Source organism: Eubalaena glacialis, chromosome 9 (assembly GCF_028564815.1).
Source record: "Eubalaena glacialis isolate mEubGla1 chromosome 9, mEubGla1.1.hap2.+ XY, whole genome shotgun sequence".
NCBI lineage: Eukaryota > Metazoa > Chordata > Mammalia > Artiodactyla > Balaenidae > Eubalaena > Eubalaena glacialis.
Genome location: NC_083724.1, coordinates 4,523,800 through 4,542,526, shown reverse-complemented (window position 1 = coordinate 4,542,526; position 18,727 = coordinate 4,523,800). Strand labels below are relative to the sequence as shown.

The 18,727-nt window shown below is 57.7% G+C and overlaps 2 protein-coding genes across 7 annotated transcripts in view; one reads left to right on the top strand and one right to left on the bottom strand.

Annotated features, from left to right (window-relative positions):
* Positions 1 to 964: 964 nt before the first annotated feature.
* Positions 965 to 15,898, top strand: GTF3C5 (general transcription factor IIIC subunit 5). Of its 6 annotated transcripts, none has more exons than XM_061199702.1 (11): positions 965 to 1,375; positions 3,536 to 3,755; positions 5,010 to 5,208; positions 9,083 to 9,278; positions 10,414 to 10,518; positions 11,551 to 11,665; positions 12,089 to 12,169; positions 12,381 to 12,472; positions 13,444 to 13,526; positions 14,210 to 14,352; positions 15,250 to 15,898. In XM_061199702.1, exons 1-11 carry the CDS (start codon positions 1,229 to 1,231, stop codon positions 15,417 to 15,419), a joined length of 1,551 nt encoding a protein of 516 aa, XP_061055685.1. In that variant the 5' UTR covers positions 965 to 1,228; the 3' UTR covers positions 15,420 to 15,898. The 6 variants fall into 6 exon arrangements, 5 of the variants coding, with proteins under 5 accessions (XP_061055685.1, XP_061055684.1, XP_061055686.1 ...); XM_061199701.1 differs by having other exon boundaries at positions 15,145 to 15,898; XM_061199703.1 differs by having other exon boundaries at positions 15,263 to 15,323.
* A 1,051-nt stretch (positions 15,899 to 16,949) lies between these two features.
* Positions 16,950 to 18,727, bottom strand: part of RALGDS (ral guanine nucleotide dissociation stimulator) — a 66,595-nt gene continuing 64,817 nt past the window's right edge. The window contains exon 18 of the mRNA XM_061199694.1: positions 16,950 to 17,620. Coding sequence (XP_061055677.1) covers positions 17,541 to 17,620 — 80 coding nt within the window. The 3' untranslated portion in view covers positions 16,950 to 17,540. The remainder of the gene's footprint in view (positions 17,621 to 18,727) is intronic.

Below are 18,727 nucleotides of genomic sequence, written 5' to 3'. Positions count from 1 at the left end.
CCTCATCTTTCTTAGTCTGCTTCCAGGACACTTATCACTCAAAATGTGTGGTTTCCTGTCAGTCTGGAGGTTCCTGTTTTTCTTTGTCTGCCCATGGACCCCCCTGCCACCCGGCCCCTGCCCCTCTTTCTCTGCTCATACCTAGCTACCTGCCTGCTGTTAACAGTTTTGTCTTCCGTCATTTCCTAGAATGGCCCCGGTCCCTCCTTTCAGGGTCTTCCACAGCCGCTCACTTAATGCTTCTCTCCTCTGTTAGGTTCTGAGTAGTGCCCAGCACACAGCAGGCGCTAAATAACTGTCTAAGAAACGAAGGACAGACACCCGCATTCTGCCCCGAGCTCCCACGGGGGGGGGGGGGAGGGAGGGGGCTCCCGGTTTTCCGTGTGTGGAGGTGGGCGAGCATTCAAAGCACAATTCCCAGGAGTTCCCTGATCGTCTAGTGGTTAGGATTCCTGGCTTTCGCTGCCCAGTGGCGGGGGGTTCAATCCCAGGTCGGGGAACTGAGATCCCGCATAGCCCGCGGCGTGGCCAAAAAAAAAAAGAAAAGATTCAAAGTGCAATTCCCTTGCGCTCCCCATTTCCAGATTAAACTCCTCCTGGCCTCCGTTCTGGGGCGGCCAGCAGGAGTGGGGGTCCGAGCCCCCAAGAAACCGCTCCAGCGGACCCGGCGTCAGGAATCCAATTCATTACTGCGACCTCAGCACGAAAGAAGACAGACCGGAAGTCTGCCTCGAGCCCGCCCTCGAGCTGTCATTGGGTGGGATCCGAGGAAGGGGCGGAGATCCGGCCTAGTCCTGGTTCATTATTGGCTAAAAACCTATGCAGGCGGAAGGAGGGGGCTGAAACTTCGCTTCCTTCTGACTCTTCATTGGCTAAAAAGTTCGGCGTGTCCCTCGGGTTCTCATTGGCTAAAAGAGTGGGCGTGTCTTACAAGCCTCCGGGTCCCTCGCGGCTTGGTGGAAGAGACAGGTCCTTACCCCGCCCCTCGGGTTCCAACCCTCCTCATTTTAAACAAGAAGTTGAGGGACGGGCTGTCGTTTACCCCGAGCCTCGGGGCCTCACCTCGGGGGTGTGCTCCCAGAGGCCTTCGGGCCTCGCGGAACTCAGGGATTTAGACAAACGCGAGCGGGGAGGAAGCCCGGAACGATTCCTTCGCGGAACCGTTCGGGCGAGGCCTCTAGGAGCTCGGGGAGGGACGGCCCGCGGCGGGCCCGACGAGACTGGCAGGATGGCGGCGGCAGACGGGGGTCCGGGGGTCGCCGTCCCCGTGGAGCTGCGGCGCGAGCGGCACATGGTGTGTGTGGAGTACCCGGGCGTGGTGCGCGACGTGTCCAAGATGCTGCAGACACTGGGCGGCGAGGAAGGCGTCTCCCGGGTGAGGAGCGGGGCGTCTCCGGGGACCAGAGGGGAGGTCTGAGTCGCTAGACTACGGCCGAGGTGCGGGACCACCCAGGGATGTGAGGTTTCCTTGGCAACGGAGCTCGAGGTCGGCTCTGGAGCGGCCAGTGGGCGGGGATTTGCTTCAAGACCGCCGGGCGTGGACAGTTTATCCCTGGGATCAGAGGGAAAAGGACTGCAGGGGAGACCCCGAGAGGGGAGAGGGTGTCCATTCCATCCCATCATTACTGCCATGAACGCAGCTCGACTGCACCGCCCCCCCGCGCCCCAGGATGTGCTGGGCTGCCACATCCTCATTTCACGGAGCAGAAAACTGAGGTACGGGGAGATTAAGAACCGTTGACCTACAATGAGAGGGGGAGGAAGGATTATGTTATTAGGGTTAAAAGTAGTAATAGCTAACAATTTATTCTGTACCAGCTACATTTCTAGGTGCTTTACTTACATTCAATTCGCATTAGAACCCTGCCGGGTAGGAACTGTCATTGTCCCAATTTTACAAGGAAACCGAATCAGCTTTTTCAAGTTCACCCAGCAAACAGTGGAGCTGGGATGAATTCTTACCTTGTGCAAAGCTCTATGTAAGTGACTTACATGCACCAGATCTTGAAGTGTCTCTTCTTTAGAGAGTCCTTCCTTGACTGCCCTTACTAAAGCGGCTGCTAGCAGCTAACCTCTAATTCCAATCTGAAATTATGTTTTAATGTGTTTATTGTCTGTCTTGGACCCTTGGCTCTGAGGCTGTAAACTCCATGAGAACGGGACCGCCCGCGGTCCTAATATCCATAACTGTGCCCGCTTCCAAAATACTCATCAAATGCATGATTGAATCTTCGCGACAATCTAGTGAGACAGTTACCATTATTATTCCCATTTTTCTGATAAAGACACAGGAAGAAAGGTTGGGTCAAACAAGCTCCTACATGATACAGTGGGAATTTGAACGCATGCACACCTCCCTCTGAAGTCTGAACTCTTAATTCTGCTTCCTCATCCTTTATGAATACTGAAAAACCTTGAACCTGTCATCAAGCACAGGAGGCCAGTAGAGGCCCAGTCAGTCATGTTTTGTTCTTTTATCCTGACTTACTTTACGGCGGCATTGACCAGGACCCTTACTCCCGCTAACGCCAGGGATGTTTGGACCCAGTTACAGTGTGACCCCTTTGGGAAGAGACTGGTCATTCATTCATTCCATTCCTGTTTCTTGTGCATCTCCTCTGTGCCAGGCGCACGTCTGGGGTCATTCCCAGCGCAGCATTCTCATAGACCTGTTTCCTGACAATAGGGGCTCTTTTTAACCTTCTTTCCCTAGATGCTTCCTGAGCTCCTGCTAAGGGCCAGGCTGTGTCCTGGGTGTTGGGGAGCCAGGAGACCAGCAAGTAGATGACCTTGGCCTAATGAACATTGTTGGTGCTTCCACACGCTTACAGCTGACACTTACTGTGTCCCTCTCACTCCATGTGGGACAAGCATTCCTATATCGATGACACATTACCATGATTTAGGTGCCAGGCTAAGTACTTTACATATATTTCCATTTAATCATTGTAACAATCTGACGAGTAGGTACTGTTATTATGTCCATTTTAAGGAGAAGGAACCAAGGCGTGGAAAGGATAAGTCACACTAGTCAGGGCCAAAGTGCTTGTTACTTGTTGATTTCATCTCCTTTGGACCTCGAAACTTGTGTATATGTGAGGCTGAATACCAGGATGCTTTGGGGTGGGTAGTTCCTAGAGAAGAAGCCCTAGACAAGTCATTCAGCTCCCACCCAGGCTCTCCACGGCAGACACAGGGGTGACACCTCCATGAAGTGCTGGCAGAAGAGTAGGTGGTTACCCGCACTGACCTGTCACTCGAGAGGCAATGGCTTTACTTAACTGACAGTTATTGTGTCCAACTTTACGACCTCTTGGAAGGAAGAGACTGTCCTCATTTTCCCTACCAGATAAAAACTAAGATACTTGGGTTTGAAAAATGAGTCTTTTGGGAATTAAGAGCTCAGAACGAAACAGAAAACACCTCCTGGCCCTTCCCTGGCCACCTGGGTCGCCATCGGGCTTTCATGGAGGGAGGAGCTGCCAGCTGCTTTGCTGCCCTCTGCTTCACTCTGTCTCCTTTGACCTCGCCGCAGATCTATGCAGACCCCACTAAGAGGCTGGAGCTGTACTTCCGGCCCAAGGACCCATACTGCCACCCCGTGTGCGCCAACCGCTTCAGTACCAGCAGCCTGCTGCTCCGGATCAAGAGGAAGACGAGGCGGCAGAGGGGGACGCCGGGGCCTGAGGCTCACCCCAAGGTCACGTTCGACATAGAGAGCCTTGGCATCGTCTCCACCGTTTACAAATTTCAAGGTAACTGCAAAATGCATTCTTACCGCACTGGGTTATTTCAGGGCCTGCGTCCCTCGTGCCTGCAGGAGCTGCATGGGTCATCCACACGGTGAAGGGGGCGCGGATATGCCCAGGCGTGAGGCGTGAGGGGAGTGGCAGAGCGCAGGCCCTGGCCAGGAGGCCCTGCTCGTTGCTGCTCGCTTTTCTGCCTTCTTAAGAGAAGCTGGAGTTCTCTGAGAAATCTCGTCGTTAAAGCCGCTTTATGGGGCCAAATAAAACTGGTCCGCAGGCCTCCAGTTTTCAACCCCACGGCCGCCCTCGTGTTTGGGGATCTTCTTGGTCTTTGCGGCTGCTGGTCTTGCCGACCCTCTGAAGCCTTCCCAGATCACCTCAGCCCCTCGGGACCTTATGTCCTTTGAACTGTCAGCCAACTGGATGTCTCCCGTGGGGTCCCCAGTCGAGTTTGCTCCCCACAGGGAACCCCTGGGAGGAGGTGCTAAGGCGTGGGGTGGAGAGGGGGAGTCGTGCCTGCCTCAGCCTCCCTCGGTCTCCCTGTCTGTGCAGTGGGAGCCCAGAGTTCCTCAGGCCCTCGTGGAGATTCAGAGAGGTGATGCCCGTTCACGCACACGTATGGCACTTGGCGAATTACTAACAAGCCTCAAGAGTATCTGTAGTTGCAGCTGCAGTTCTAAGAAACTGAAGAGAATAAAGACTAAAAAGGAAGAGGGGGATAGAAAGTATAAAGAAACTAAAACAGGGCCTGGGATCCCACAAGTTGGGCATTTGGAACATCCATCATCATTCTGGTGGAAAGTGGTATTCACCAAAGAGGGCCGTCCTTCCCGGGACGGGGCTTCCCAAGTGATCCGTTTCTTTCTCTCTCTAATCGAGCCTGTACCTCACCGCTCAGTATGTGTCCCAGACCAGCAGCATGGGCCTCACCTGGGAACTTGTTAGAAATGCAGCACCTCAGCATCTGCATTTAGCAAGATCCCAGGTGAGGCACGTGCACGGTACAGTCTAAGAAGCACTGACCCAGACTTTATCCTCACATGTCATGTAACTCCCCTACCCCCCAAAGTAGTATTTATCCAAGCGACTGGGCTGAGTGTCCAGAAGCGACTCGGACGTGTTGTTTTGGGTCCTGCTACCATTGCCCGGCAGCCTCCCCTGCGAGGCCCGCTGAGTGCACCCGAGAAGACGTGGGTGCTGGTGCGTGGCAGTGCCTGGGCGGGTGTAATAGGGTGTCCGCCGTCTGTCTACCTCTCTTCCCAGGAATGTCCGACTTCCAGTACCTGGCGGTGCACACGGAGGCGGGTGGCAGGCACATGTCCATGTACAGCAAGGTCCTCATGCTCAAGCCCGAGAAGGAGAGTTTCTTCCACCAGGAGCTGCCGCTCTACATCCCCCCGCCCATCTTCTCCAGGCTGGACACCCCGGTGGACTACTCCTACCGCCCAGAGACACAGCACCGGTAAGTAGCTCCCGGTGGCCGCCGCCCCGCAGCATCGGGGCTCAGGGCAAGGGCCCTGCGCTCAGAGGCCTGGACTCTTCCACTCACGGGTCAGGCGGCCAGGGCGGCTGGCTTTACTCAGGCCCGTGGCCCCAGCGACAGAGCAGCTGGTGACCAGGGACCCTGACCAGGGGTGTCAGGAACCAGCCCTGGTCCCTGCGCCCCACCCGGAGGCCTTGCTCAGGGCTGTCCTCACACCACAGAGTGTGAATCAGGATGTTGCCTTTGGACTTAGACCCCTCCCCAAAAGCGTGTACCTTGAGGTGTGGAGAGACAGACACCCCCTACCGCAGGAGCCCTGGGAACGAGGTCGACATTTTTTGGAGAGCAACCTGGCAGAATCTATTACACTTTTAAATGTTCTTTCCTGACGACCAGGCGGCCTGTAGGAATTTATCCCACAGTGACTGTCGCCTCCGTGCTCAAAGATACACTGACAAGAATGTTTCCTGGTTGGCTGTGGACAGCAGCAAGAAGCTGAGGGCCTGGTGTGGTGAGAGAGCCCGGGTGGGCGGGGGCCCGTGTTCAGGTCCTGGACCTGCGATCCCACATGAGCCCCGACCTCCTGTGCCAGCCTCCCCGCCTGTAACAGGGGTGATGATAATAGTAACAGTACTCACTTCTCGGCGTTGTTAGAGGGCTGAATGACTGAAGCTTTTGCAAATACTCAGAACGCTGAGTGCCGGGCAGAGTTTGATAAAGTGGACGAGTGAGTGATCACTCCACTAATAGGGATGACGTAGTTAATTAAACGACGGCCTGTCTGGGCCAAGGAAGACCGCACAGCCTGTAAGAAAGCGGGCTCCATGGGCCAACGTGGCTCGTGTCCAGAGAACCTTGCTCTAGGAAAAGCAGGTGTTAGAGCAGACTGTGCTATAAAAGTAAACTTGGTGATAATAGAAGCCTGGAAAGATCGGGAAGATTGGGCCCAGAACAGTTATCTGCAGAGGGGCGGGAGGGCGAGAAGCTTCTCTTCCCTCATCAAATATTTCCATCAACGAGTACTGACCGCCTGTCAGGGCCCGGGGCTCGCCTTGGAGCCAGTGTCAGTGGGGACGCGACAGAGGCAGCTCCGCGTGGGGCCGGGGGCTGGGGAGCCGGTGGAGCCCCAGTGAAGGATGATGGGCGGTGGGAGCCTGCGGGCAGGTGTGTGTCTTAAAGGAGCTAAGTGGGGAGTGGGCTGTCATGGACAGTGCGTGGGGTGCGGGAGGGTCCTCGGGGGAGCTGACCTTTGAAGCAGACCTGTGTGATGACAGAGCCGGGCAGGTGAAGATCTGGGGAGAACGTTCTAGACCAGGGGGCTGGCGCATGCGAAGGAACAGTCGGGGGTGTTGCCCCCGAAGCACAGAGAGCCGAGAGAGGGGTGGGCTGAGGGTCCCACGGACCACAGAAAGGAGCTTAGATTGTATGCTAAGGAGAAAGGTGTATTGTTCCCTTCCTTTAAAAAATATATTCTGGGGAGTTCCAAAAGGAGAGAGGAGTGTCTGATGGACGCCCACCTACATCACCAGCTTCAACTTTCTGTTGCTGGTTTCACCTCCCCACCACCTCCACCCCCAGCATCACAGCGTGTCCTCCAGAAACAAGTGTGTGTCTCTAACTGGGAAGGACTTGGTTTATTTTAACTTAGCCATGGTGCTGTCACCAGAACGGGCAAACGTGAACAGTGTCCTTCACGTCATCCAGGCCCCAGTCCTCGCTCCGTTCCCCCGTTGCCTCAAAAGTAAGTCGAGAGCCAGACAAGGGTCGATGTCTCTCAGGCCAGTTGAGTCCATAATGCCACACCCCCACCCTTTTTCTGATTGCAGGAGTAAATCGTGCTTGTTAGAAAAGACCAGACATTATAGAAGTGTATAACTGCCAGGAATCGGGTCCATTCCCTCCCTGCTGAAAACCCTAGTGTGTGCAGTTTTCTGTGCGTATGTTATACTCATTATGAGAGTTTCAAATTTTTTAAATGTACATGTTTCTGAAATTTGAAACTTATTTCCCCCTCACAAGCATTTTACTCTTACAGTCAAAAACAAAAATATGTAGAAGAAGGAACTAGAGGCACCCGTCCCCCGCCCCGCATTGCCGGCCCTGATGCTGGATGGCAGCGTCAGAGTCACTGCTGTGTCCTGTAGGGCCAGCAGACAGCTGTCCCCCAGCCTCTGGGAGGGGGACAAGGGTGGAGGGCCGGCTGCCCTTGAACCCACAGGCCCTGTTTTTCTCCCATGTCGTTTATCGATTTTCCAGCCCGTGGAAGGAACCTGCCTTTTCTCCCAGGGCTGCCATCGATTTTTCTGCTCTGATGGCCCTCATGGGTACCGAGGACTGGCAGAGGAGGCCTGGCCCCCGCCTTGCTGGCCTTCCTGGGTCCAGGGAGGCTGAGCTTCCTATATGGCCAGTGGGCAGAGGACAGGCTGGGAAGCCGGCCTGATGGGGGTCCCCCCTCCTCGAGGCAGTTGAGGGGGGAGGGCAGGCGGCCCGCTCCCTCCTGCGGCTGCCTGGCCCGGAGGGAGCGCCCGGGGCTTTCCTTCGGGGGTGTCTGGGGCTTCGGGGAGTTGTCTTGGAAAACAGGATAGTGTTCAGGATGGTTTCAAATGGAGTCGTGTTTTTTAAAAAAGGCACAGATTTGATCCCGTCTTTGTAATTTTGTTTCCCAATGTGAAAAATCACTTTGTTGTTCTTTATAAATATGCAGATGGTATGTACTCATGTAGAAAATTACGGTAAAATGGAAACAAATTTAAAAGGTATTAATCACCTGTGTGACATCCAGGACATACTTTGAAATGCACTGCAAAATAATTGAGTGGGTTTGGCGTGGGGCCTGGAGGGCGTGAAATTGGCCCTGTGACGGCAATTGTGGAAGCTGATGGTGGGCTTATGGGGGCCCCTCGTACTGTTCCCCCTGCTTTAGCGAAGCTGTGGTGTTCCTGACGTCCCACCTCAGAGGGAGGCGCTCTGAGCCTCCTAGGAATCGTTGGCCCTGTGTGTTCTGTGCTAACACTGGTGGCAGAGCCCCGTCCCCCCCTTTTTTTTTTGGCCGCACCATGTGGCTTGCGGGATGGATCTTAGGTCCCTGACCAGGGGTCGAACCCAGGCCCCCTGCGGTGGAAGCTCGGAGTCCTAACCACTGGACCTCCAGGGAGGTCCCCAGAGCCCTTCTTTTAGCCTCTGTGCTCTGTGACGAGAGCGTCTGGTAGTATCCGTCCCCCTTCACCGCGGTATCGTTGAGATGCTTCCGAGCAGGACGGAGGTTAGCGGCCCCGCCAGCCTCCCTGGGCTCAAGTCCCAGCTCCGTCACCTCGAGCTCTGGCTCGAGGCAGGTTTCCGACCCCTGTGGCCTCAGTGACTTCATGGGAAATGGGTCCTTCCTCGTAGGATTGTTTCGAGGGTTAGATAAGTGAATTGTGGACATCAGTAAGCACAGCTGTGGTCTGACAGCTGATTAGTGGTTCCTGTGTGGCCGCCCGCGCCTCAGCTAATTCCACCGTCCCTGCCTGATGGGCATCTGGGCTGTTTGCAGCTTTTCACTGGCCTGGACGGTGCTGTGCACGACGCGATGCAGTTGTGAGGCCACCAGCCTCACGGCAGGGGCCCTTCCCCATACCCCAGCCTCTGGGACTCTTGGCCTGGCCCTGCTTCAGAGCCTCTCTGAGCTGACTCGGACTCGCTGCCCCTTCTCCTCCTGGTCATCAGCCCGAGAACACAGGCGCCTGCCTTCAGCGGCCGGGGCTGAGATCCACTCCTCACCCAGATTCCAGGGAAAAGCACCCAAACGTGGGCTACCTGTGTCCAGCCGGGCCCACGCCTGGCGCTCCCGCCCTCAGCAGCTCTCTGCTCCTAGGGAAGGCTACAACAACCCCTCCGTCTCCGGGGAGAGCCTGATCGGCCTGAGCAGGGCCCGGCGCCCTCACAATGCCATCTTTGTCAACTTCGAGGGGGACGAGGCGCCCGAGCAGCCGCTGGAGGCTGCGGCCCAGACCTGGAGGAAGGTCTGCACCAACCCCATAGACCACAAGGTGGAGGAGGATCTGAGGAAGGTGAGCCCTGCCCCCTCCGGCCACCTCTGCACTGGCCCCATCCTTGTTTTAAGCTCATTTATTAACACATGGGAACTCTTCACCGCCAGATGTTACGTCTAAAGCTATGCCAGTATGAGCCCTGCCTTCCCAGAGTTGAAAGTGCTCCTTAAAACTCATAAGAGGTCCCTTTGGGATGGTAAACATTGTCCAGATGTGACCTCGGCGTGGAGCTCCGGGATTCCGGAAGCTTTTGTTCATCCGGTCCTTGGCTGCAACGCACCAGATGGGGCACCTGGCGTGTACCAGGCCCGGCGCTTCCTCCCCGTTAGAGTAGGGGTGGACAGGGGCCCTGGGAGGAGGCGGCCTTCTGCCTTGCCCGCCGGCTTGCAGGTTCTGGAAGACCCAGGCCAGGGGACTCTGGTCCTTGCGTCGCCACAGGTGTGGACAGTAGGTTCTCAGCGCATCACTGCTGACCGACGCTTGCCTCTGCCCCTGTTGAACTTGACTGTCCCCTTGGTGCGGGACGGGGGTGGGGTGGGATGTTATTTCTTAAGTGCTGGACACCTTGTTGTGTTTCTAGCAGTCACTAGGTCGGGGGGAAATGGGGGCCACTCTCCAAGGCCCCCCGTTGTCCTCTGGACACAGGCCAATCTCCCACCTGGCTCAGGGCCGCTCCCACCCTGGCCCTCCCACTCCAGCCCCACTGGTCTTTCACAGTCCTCCCACTGGGAGGGGGCTGGGCCGTCCCCTCTGGCCTTCATCACATCCCAGCTCAGGCCCCTGCCCTCTGGGGCTGCTCAGGGTCCCAGAGCTCTGGCCCGTCCCCCTCCTGGCCCTGCTCTGGCTCCTTTGGTGCTCTGCCTCCCCGCTGCCCTTTGAGCTGCCTAAGGACAGGGACAGCGTCCCTCATGGTCATTTCAGGACCCCCAGGCCCTGCAACCGCACTTGACACGTGCTGGGCGGGCAGGGCGCTTCCGAGGGCGGGATGAGTGGGCGTGCGCAGAGGCCCCTCCCCGCCTGCCCGGCCCCTGCTCTCCCCACCGCCACTCCTCTCTCCTCTCGGGAAGGTCCTCTGGGGCCAGACTGTGCGCGGAGCCTGGGGCAGGCGGGGAAGCTGCCTGTGCTCATCTCAGCCTCTGCCTTGACCCTCCAGCTGTTTGAAATCCGCCCCATCTGGTCACGTAACGCTGTCAAGGCCAACATCAGCGTCCACCCCGACAAGCTCAAGGTCTTGCTGCCCTTCATGGCCTATTACATGGTGAGTGTCCGCCCACCGCCCACCTTGCTTCCCACCAGGGTTGTCCTGATCCCTGACGTGACCTCAGAGCCCCAGCAAGAGCAGGCGGCCCTGTCCCAGCACCCACAGGATGGCTTGTTAAAGGGATTATACATTTTTTAATGGCCTTGTATGGAGAGCTTTCTAAGGACCAGGCTCTGGGTTAAGTGCTATGTGCATAGCATCCTTTCTTCTTCCGTGGGGGATGGCAGCAGGGTTTGGACCTCTGATGAAGAGGCTAGGCTCAGATTGGTGACTTGATGGGCCAAGATCCTACAGCCAGGGAGTGGCAGAGCCCCCTGGGGACCCCAGCCTGTTTGGCTGCAGCGCCTGGGCCCCTAACCACAGTGCCACCTGCCTTCACGCATTCTCCCTGGGTTGAGGGGGGTTCAGTGGGGGTCAGATGCGCCTTGGACTCAGTCCAGGAGGGCATGGAGATGGGGCTGTCATCACTGAGAGTCCCCAAGGTGCTGTGAGGAAGAGCTCCTGCCAGCCAGGGGTCCCACCTGGGGCCCGGGGAGGCAAGCGGACAGCGTGACCGTGACCGTGGTGGCTAGGAGGTGGGGGGCATGAGACGGGCTCCTCCCTCCTGGGCTGAGACCCGACATCACAAAGCTGCTGCCTGCCTTTCAGCATTGGCTTTCTGGACACAAGGACCTCGGGAGCACTGTTTGGGGACAGTGCCTCCCATCCATTAGCACAGTTGTGACAGTTGTGACAGTTCTTGAGCTCTTGCTCTGTGCCGGGCACTGCGGTGAGGGCTTCAGGGGCACCGTCTCATTTAATCCTCACAAAAACGCCATCTGACAGGAAGACCAAGGCTTGGAAAGGCCAAGTGACCTATCCGAGGTGACCGAGCCACACGTGTGAGCTGGGGGGCAGGGTTCCAGAGCCTGTCCCCGACTCTTGGGGGTGTGGTGCTGCCCCATCTGGGCAGCCACCTGGGCCTGCAACTCAGGGGGGCCGGGGATCGGCCTTGACTGCACTTCGCGCTCCCGCCCTTTCTGTCTCCAGATAACAGGCCCCTGGAGAAGCCTGTGGATTCGATTCGGGTACGACCCCCGAAAACACCCAGAGGCCAAGATTTATCAAGTCCTTGACTTCCGAATCCGTTGTGGAATGAAATACGGTAAACAATTACTGAAACCTTTGCTTTCCTTTTCCGTTTATCGCTTTCTGTTTCCAGCATTCTCTTCTGTAATAAGAATATATCCACGCGGAGAGGATATATTCCCCCCCTTGGTGGGACTGTTAGGGACAGAATAGCACAGACACGAGGACCTGAGCTCTCGTCCTGGCTCCTGTGGTGACGCTCTAGTGGCTACTTACAGCTCCTGTGGTGCAGGCCAGGTGTCCGGTCAGTCTCCTGTCCCCGGCCCGCGGTGACCTCCCGTCCCCCGCACACAAAGCACCAGGACGCGGCGGCTCCTGTCACTCCAGCGGGGGGCCTGAGTCCCCTTCTCAGGAGCCGCCCCAGGGAGCCCCGGTGCGCCTGTGGCTGCCAGAAGGGGCTCTGCGCCCACCCCACCTGATGCGCGCCCCCCTCCGGCAGGTTACGCCCCCAGCGACATGCCCGTCAAGGCCAAGCGCAGCACCTACAACTACAGCCTCCCCATCACCGTCAAAAAAACGAGTAAGGGGCTCAGGCTCCCTCTGCAGATCAGGCGCTGGGGAAGATGGGCATCCCGACGGCGGGATGGGGAGGGGCTTCCTGAGGAGGTCACTCCAGGGCACTGCTGGCCCGCGCATCCCAGGGAGGGAGGGCGCAGCCAGGAGGACAGGGCGGCGGGGGGGCGGGAGAAACACCCCCCGTATTCCAAAGCCCTGCCGTGGTCCCCTCGCAGCCAGCCAGCTCGTCACCATGCGCGACCTGAAGCAGGGCCTGGGTGCCTCGGCCAGTGCACGCAAGTTGGCCTCCAACAAGTACAAGCTCAAGGTGGGTGTCCCCTGAGCTGCCTGCCCGGGTGAGAGCGCAGGGAGCCGGGGGGGGGGGGGGGGAACGGTGGCCCCTCCCTCGGGCAGGCCCAGGACCCCTCACAGCCCCCAGCCCCGCCTGCGACGCCAGGAGGCCGCTCTGCCCTCCCAGTGCCTTTATGTGACTCCCGCCTCCCGGGACAGCCTCTGGGCGTGGGTGCTGGGGACCGCCTGGGCACGTCTTAGGGAGGGGTCTCAGACACCAGCACCCCGCGTGGCAGCCGCGGGGATGGTGCGCGTCAGGCGCTGTGAGCCCGGAGCCAGAGCGGACCGCTGCACCCCGGCCGCGGGCTGGACGCGGGGCGCCCTCACGGCCTCAGGCGCTCGTTAGCACAGTCGCGCAACAGGGGCGGCGACTCCCAGGGGCCCTTCCCGTGCCTGGCCCACGTGAGCTACTCCAGGCTGGGGGGAGGCCGGCAGCGTGGCCGCCTCCCTGGAGTCACCTGCCTCGTAGAGGGCGTGGGGCGGCTGTCTCCCAGCAGCGTCAGGACTCCGCTCCTCAGGGCGGGCCGGATCCTCGCCAGAGCAGCCGTCCTCCTCCAGGACGCTTGTCTTAGGCCTTTATCCCCCCCTCTGGAACTGGCCTGCAGGGCCACCTAAGATGACCAAGCAGTGGAAGCGAGACGTGAGGAGGGCGCTGCAGGGAGGCGCGGAGGCAGAACCCAGCCCCGGCCCCCGTCGGCTCACGGTCCCAGGACCACCCCTCAATGCCCGGGGAGTCGCGGCTCATTTTCTGCGCACCGCCTCCCCGGCCTGTGGCCCGTCTGCCTCGCCCGAATCCGGGGAGAAGAGCCAGGCTTGCCAGGTCCTGGGAGCAGGAAGGGCAGCCGCCCTGGGAGAGGCCCCGTGGGAGCCACGGCATGGGGCTCTCCTGCGCCACCCGCCCCCGGGGATGCTCCCTCCGACCTTGCCGTCTCGGCCCTCCTTTCCCAGGACTCGGTCTACATCTTCCGGGAGGGGGCCTTGCCGCCGTACCGACAGATGTTCTACCAGTTTTGCGACTTGAACGTGGACGAGTACGTACGTGCGGGGCCCCGAGGTGCCGAGGTGGGGACCGTGGGGCTCTGGGTCAGTGCAGAGAAACCACCCGGGGACCGAAGTGTTTCCTGCGACTCTTCCACTTCACGTCAGCCTTAATCTCTCAGCGAGAAGGCCGGCCGCCTGGGAGTCCTCTGCCCGGGCTCGCGCGGCCCTCGGGAGCGGCTTCCCGGGTGCGCCTCGGGCCGCGCCTCTGTGCAGCCAGCCGTGCTGCGCGCAGAGCACAGCGCTGGGCCGGGGTCTTTGCCTTCCTCCTCCTTTGCCCGCGTGGGGGTTCCTGACACGGTCCCCAGTCCCTGGAGCTGATCAGAATCCCAGAAACCTTTAAGCCAGTTGTTCTAGTGATGTTTAAAAACCTGGGGGAGGGGTGCTGGGGCCGGAGGAGACGGGAGCGTGTTAAACCCAGCCTGGAACCTGGCTGAGAGCTCAGGCTCTCACCAGGCAAGTGGGCCCCGGCACACGCCCGCCTGTGTGCGGTGTGGGGATCGGGGCCCCAGCTGGGGGCGTACGGCTTCCGTGGACGCCCTTCGTGACCGTGCTCATCCCTCGGCATGGCGCTCTGAGTGCTGTTTTTCTGAGCACAACCCCAGCTCTGCCAGAACCGCTTACTGGCACCTGTGAGCAGAGACCCCACCCTGGAACTCTGTCTCCCAACGCCCAGGCTGCAGAAGATCATTCACCGCAACGACGGGGCTGAGAGTCTCTGCACAGAGCGGGACGGCTGGTGCCTCCCCAAGACCAGCGATGACCTGAGGGACATGATGTCCCTCATGATCCGGCACACCATCCGCTCCAAGAGGCCTGGTGAGAGTGCTCGGGGTGAAGGGAAGCCCTGGGGGCTCTGGGCCCCCCTCTGGGGCCCGAGCAAGTGTCCCTAGTGGACCTGCTCCCCAAGAAATTGCAGCCAGGTGGGAGCCTCTTGCCCTGGCAGTGGTGGGAGGGAGGCCTTCAGAGCCAGGGCTCAGCCCTGGGGGTTGAAGGCAGGAGACGGGCCCAGAGGGGTGGGGCTGGAACAGGGCCAGTGCTGCCAGGGGGGCCACCGCTTTATGCCCTGACGTCACCCTACATCCTCTGGCCACGTGTGGGCATGTTGCTCCTGTCTCCCCTGGGAGGGCAGGGACGGCGGGGCCTGGGCCCCTGTCGCCCGGCACTGCCTGCCCCTCCCCAGGATGAGCATCCCCGCATGGGGTGTGAGCAAGGGGAGTGAGCCCTTGCTGCCCTGCAGGTCTGACGGGGCTGGGGGAGAGCAAGCGAAAGGGCCCCTCTCGGGGGTTCCTCCCAGGCTCGGGGAGGGGGCGTCCCAGACCCACCAGCCCCTATGGAGCTGATGGGAGTAGGGGTTCTCAGCCTCCTTTAGGACACAGCCCCCCTCTGGGAGTCCAGTTGAGAAAAGCACTGACACAGAGCCCTGCACACTCCTGGGGAGTCCACGGGACCCAGGAGCTGCCCGAGGCTCCTCCGGGGAAGAGGTTTTCAAGGCCCTTGGCCTCAGTGTTCCTTGAAGTGCTTGTTAAACTGGAGTCCCAGGTCCCCCAGCCATCCATCCTTCCCAAAGCAGCTTCTCTAGAGCTTGAGCCCAGATACCCGTATTTGTAGACAGGCCCCCAGGAGCCGAGGGCCTCTGGCTGAGACCAGCGACAGCTGGTGTGGGTGCACCCAGGAGCCAACGTCGGGACACACACGGCCTGTCTTTTGGCCCAGCTCTCTTCTCCAGCCCAGCCCAAGCTGACGGTGGGAAAGAACAGCTGACCTGCGAATCTGGGGACGAGGAGGAGGACGAGGAGGAGGAGGAGGAGGAGGAGGAGGAGGACTTCAAGCCATCGGACGGGAGCGAGAATGAGATGGAGACGGAAATTCTGGACTACGTGTGATGCAGCCCTGGGCTCAAGGCTGGGCCCCCCCCCCCGACCAGGCCTGATGAGGGACCGAGGACAAGCCAGGGCCCCCTGGTGCTGCCCGGGGCTGCCAGAATGGCCCTAGGCGGCCCCGCTGAGGAAAGCAGCCGGCTGCGGCTGACCCTGGTCCTGCCCGGGGCTGCCCTCTGGCCCTGGGTGCCTGGGGACAGCCCGAAGGTTGTGCCCCGGCTTTGCACAGCCGCGAGCCCACCCAGTGTCCCTCGGGCTGAGCCAGCGCCCAGCGCCTCCCTCTGGCTGAGACCAGCAAGAGCTGGAGGTGGAGACGGTGCAGCAGGGGAGGGGCCGGCCCTGGCTGCTGCTGAGAAAGGACGGGGCGAGGAGCCTGGTCCATGGTCACAGGTGGCCAAGACTGTCATTGTGTTTGGACCCCATCCATTTGGGGTAACCTGGCAAAGGGCAGGCCCAGCAGGAATTGTCCTTATTAAACACATTTTCCCAAGGAGTCTTGGTGTCTCACTCGGGGTGTCAAGAGCCAGAGAGGGGTTTCCTCTTGCCTCTGGGCTTGGGTTCCCGCTGGACATCGTTTGTCCCTTCAGTCGTTCATTCAGTGACCTCGTGGTGGGTGATGCTGGGATGGTTGAGAACAGGCCTGATGCCCCTCGCCAGGTGGGCCAGGTGAGAGCAGCCAGAGGCAACTCCAGCATCGGGGGGCCCTACAGCCTCACGTTCCTCCCTTCCTGTTCCAAATGGATGTGTTCTTGAGAGGTTCACGGGAGACACACCCTGTCTCAGGGCTGCCTGGTGTGAAACCAGAGGTTTCCAGGGGTTGCAGGGTCCCTGGGTGGGGCTGAACCTGCCCTCCCCGGGGAGTACCCCCCCCCACACTGCCTGAGCCAGAGATGAGCCCTGTCACCCCCTTCCTCAGCCAGCAGGCTGGGCCACAGAGTGTGACCACAAGTTCCAAAGTCAGACAGAAGCCCCCTCCCACGACAGGTCAGAAACCCCAGTGGCTCGCAGTTGGCCTGAAGTGGTCAGTTCTGGGAACCGGCCTTGTAGAGCTGAGCGCCGCGATGTGCCTCTCGCTCCCGCTGGAGCTGCCTGGGCCTTCCCCCTTCCCTCCCCTCTGTACCGCTTTCCCTCAGGCCGAGGTCTCTGCTGGAGGATCTTAGCTGCGGCTGGTCCCACTTCTGAGCCATGCCGCTAACCTCAAAGCTCAGAGGGAGAAGGTCTGGGTTCTGGCCCCCCCTCTCCCAGAAGCCGCCTTGGTCCCTGTGCAGAGCTGAGAGAGGCATCCCGGCGGTGAGCGGGGTGGGGGCAGGGACGCTCCCTCTGCAGCTAAGCCCCACCTTACCCAGAACCTGCTTTCTATGTGCCGAATTGGACGGGCTTCCCAGGTTCTTGAAAAGTATTCAGGGATTCCCTACTTAGAAACCTAAATACCTACAACACCCCCCCCTTTTAAAAAGCATTTTGTTATGGAAAACAGCAAATATACACAGAAGTACTGAGTATTGTATAATAAGCCCCGATTTATCCATCATATGGCTTTACCAGTTACCTTCTACCAAACTTGCTGCATCTATTCCCCACGTTTTTGTTCTGTTTCGTATTTGTGTTTTGCTGGAATTGTTTTAAGGAAATCCCATACTTCAGTGTGTGTCTAACACATCAGGACTTCTTGTTTTCAAAACACAGTGACGCTGTCATCACACTTAACAACTTGACAGCAATTCAGCTTCGAATGTGCCCATCCAGTTGGGAGGCACCGATGTCTGCTGGGTCCCTTTAGTGACATGAGCATTGATTGACCAGCAGATTCGGGTGCTGTCACCCTCATCACTGGCCTCATTTATGGCTCCATAGCAATGACCAGTGATGACCAGGGGGATGCTTTTAGCTTTGTAATGATCTGTTTCAATCAGTCGCAGTCATGCTTTTTGCTGCCCTACTTGTCTCATCTCTGGCCTGAGAGCAGCCCCAGGTTGGGTCCTGTGTCCTTGAACGCACCCTCTGGTCTTCTGTGCCTTCTTGCTTCTGGCCACCGTGATGGCCCAGGCTCCTCCACTGCACTTCCTATCTTAGATCCAGCCTAGCCGTTGCTCCAGGGTGCCACCTTCCTTGGTGTGGAAATGGTGTTTAGACACCCCAATCTGGGCACCAGGGGGTGCTTGTTGCTCCTGGGTTTTCTTTCCCTCTAGGGTTTGGATTACACAGAGCTAGGAAATGGACATTTTTTTACAAAAAAAAAAATAAGTTATGAGTTCATACAGATATCTCCCAATGAAAATGTAAGATTACAAGGTTTTACTTCTCTGTGCAGCATGTGGGATCTTAGTTCCCCGACCAGGGATTGAACCCACACCCCCTGCATTGGAAGTGCAGAGTCTTAACCACTGGGCCGCCAGGAAAGTCCCTTTCTGATCTTACTCTTATTTCTTTTTCCACCTATGCTGAAAATCTTATACCACTAGCATAATTACTTTTTCTCCTATAACATACATATATTTTCAAAATAGAAAATATGATAATAGATCATATAAATTATCAAGTATACAAATTTAAATAACAAGTGATAAATTATATAAAGTAATATTTGATAAAATAATATGACCATCAAAGATCATTTAAGATTGTGTTGCACTTGCTTTCTCCTTAGGATAAATGCTGCTATGAACATACAGTCATGCCTCTAAGTCACTTGAAGTAGCTGTTTTCTCTGTGGCTAGAACATCTACTGATATAGTTAGGTTCCCTACAACTTAAAATGGACGTTTCTCTGCCTGAAAACAAATTTTAAATGTTCCTTTTGAGCACCTTGTAAACAGTAAGAACGGTAGACCCTGATAATTATTGTGCTATGAACCTCTCAGACATCGTTCCCTGAGCAAAGGTATCAGTGGGGAAGTTAAGAGAGGTAAAGACACATGTCCAGATCCCACAGCTATTGAGTGGCAGTGTCAGGGTTGGACTTGTGCCTGTCTGATTTACAATGTCTGCAAATGTTAACACAGGTGCATTTGCCCTTACAGAATGTGCTCCAGCCCAGAAAAACATTTTTAAAAAGTATTTGTGCCATTAAATCAATTTCATTAGTTTTCTACTTTGTCAGTTATACCAATTCAGAACTTTTGATACTTCCAACCTAGACTCTTTGGAAGGTCATAGATGCTCCAAGCATACGGTGATAACCATGGAGTCTTTCTGAAGGAAAATATGCTTACCCACAAATACGTGCATCAAGTTTCAGGGGCATCCAGGCTCCCATGGCCTGTCCTTAAACTTCCTAACAGGTCCATGGACCAGGATTCAAAACTCCCAGTTCA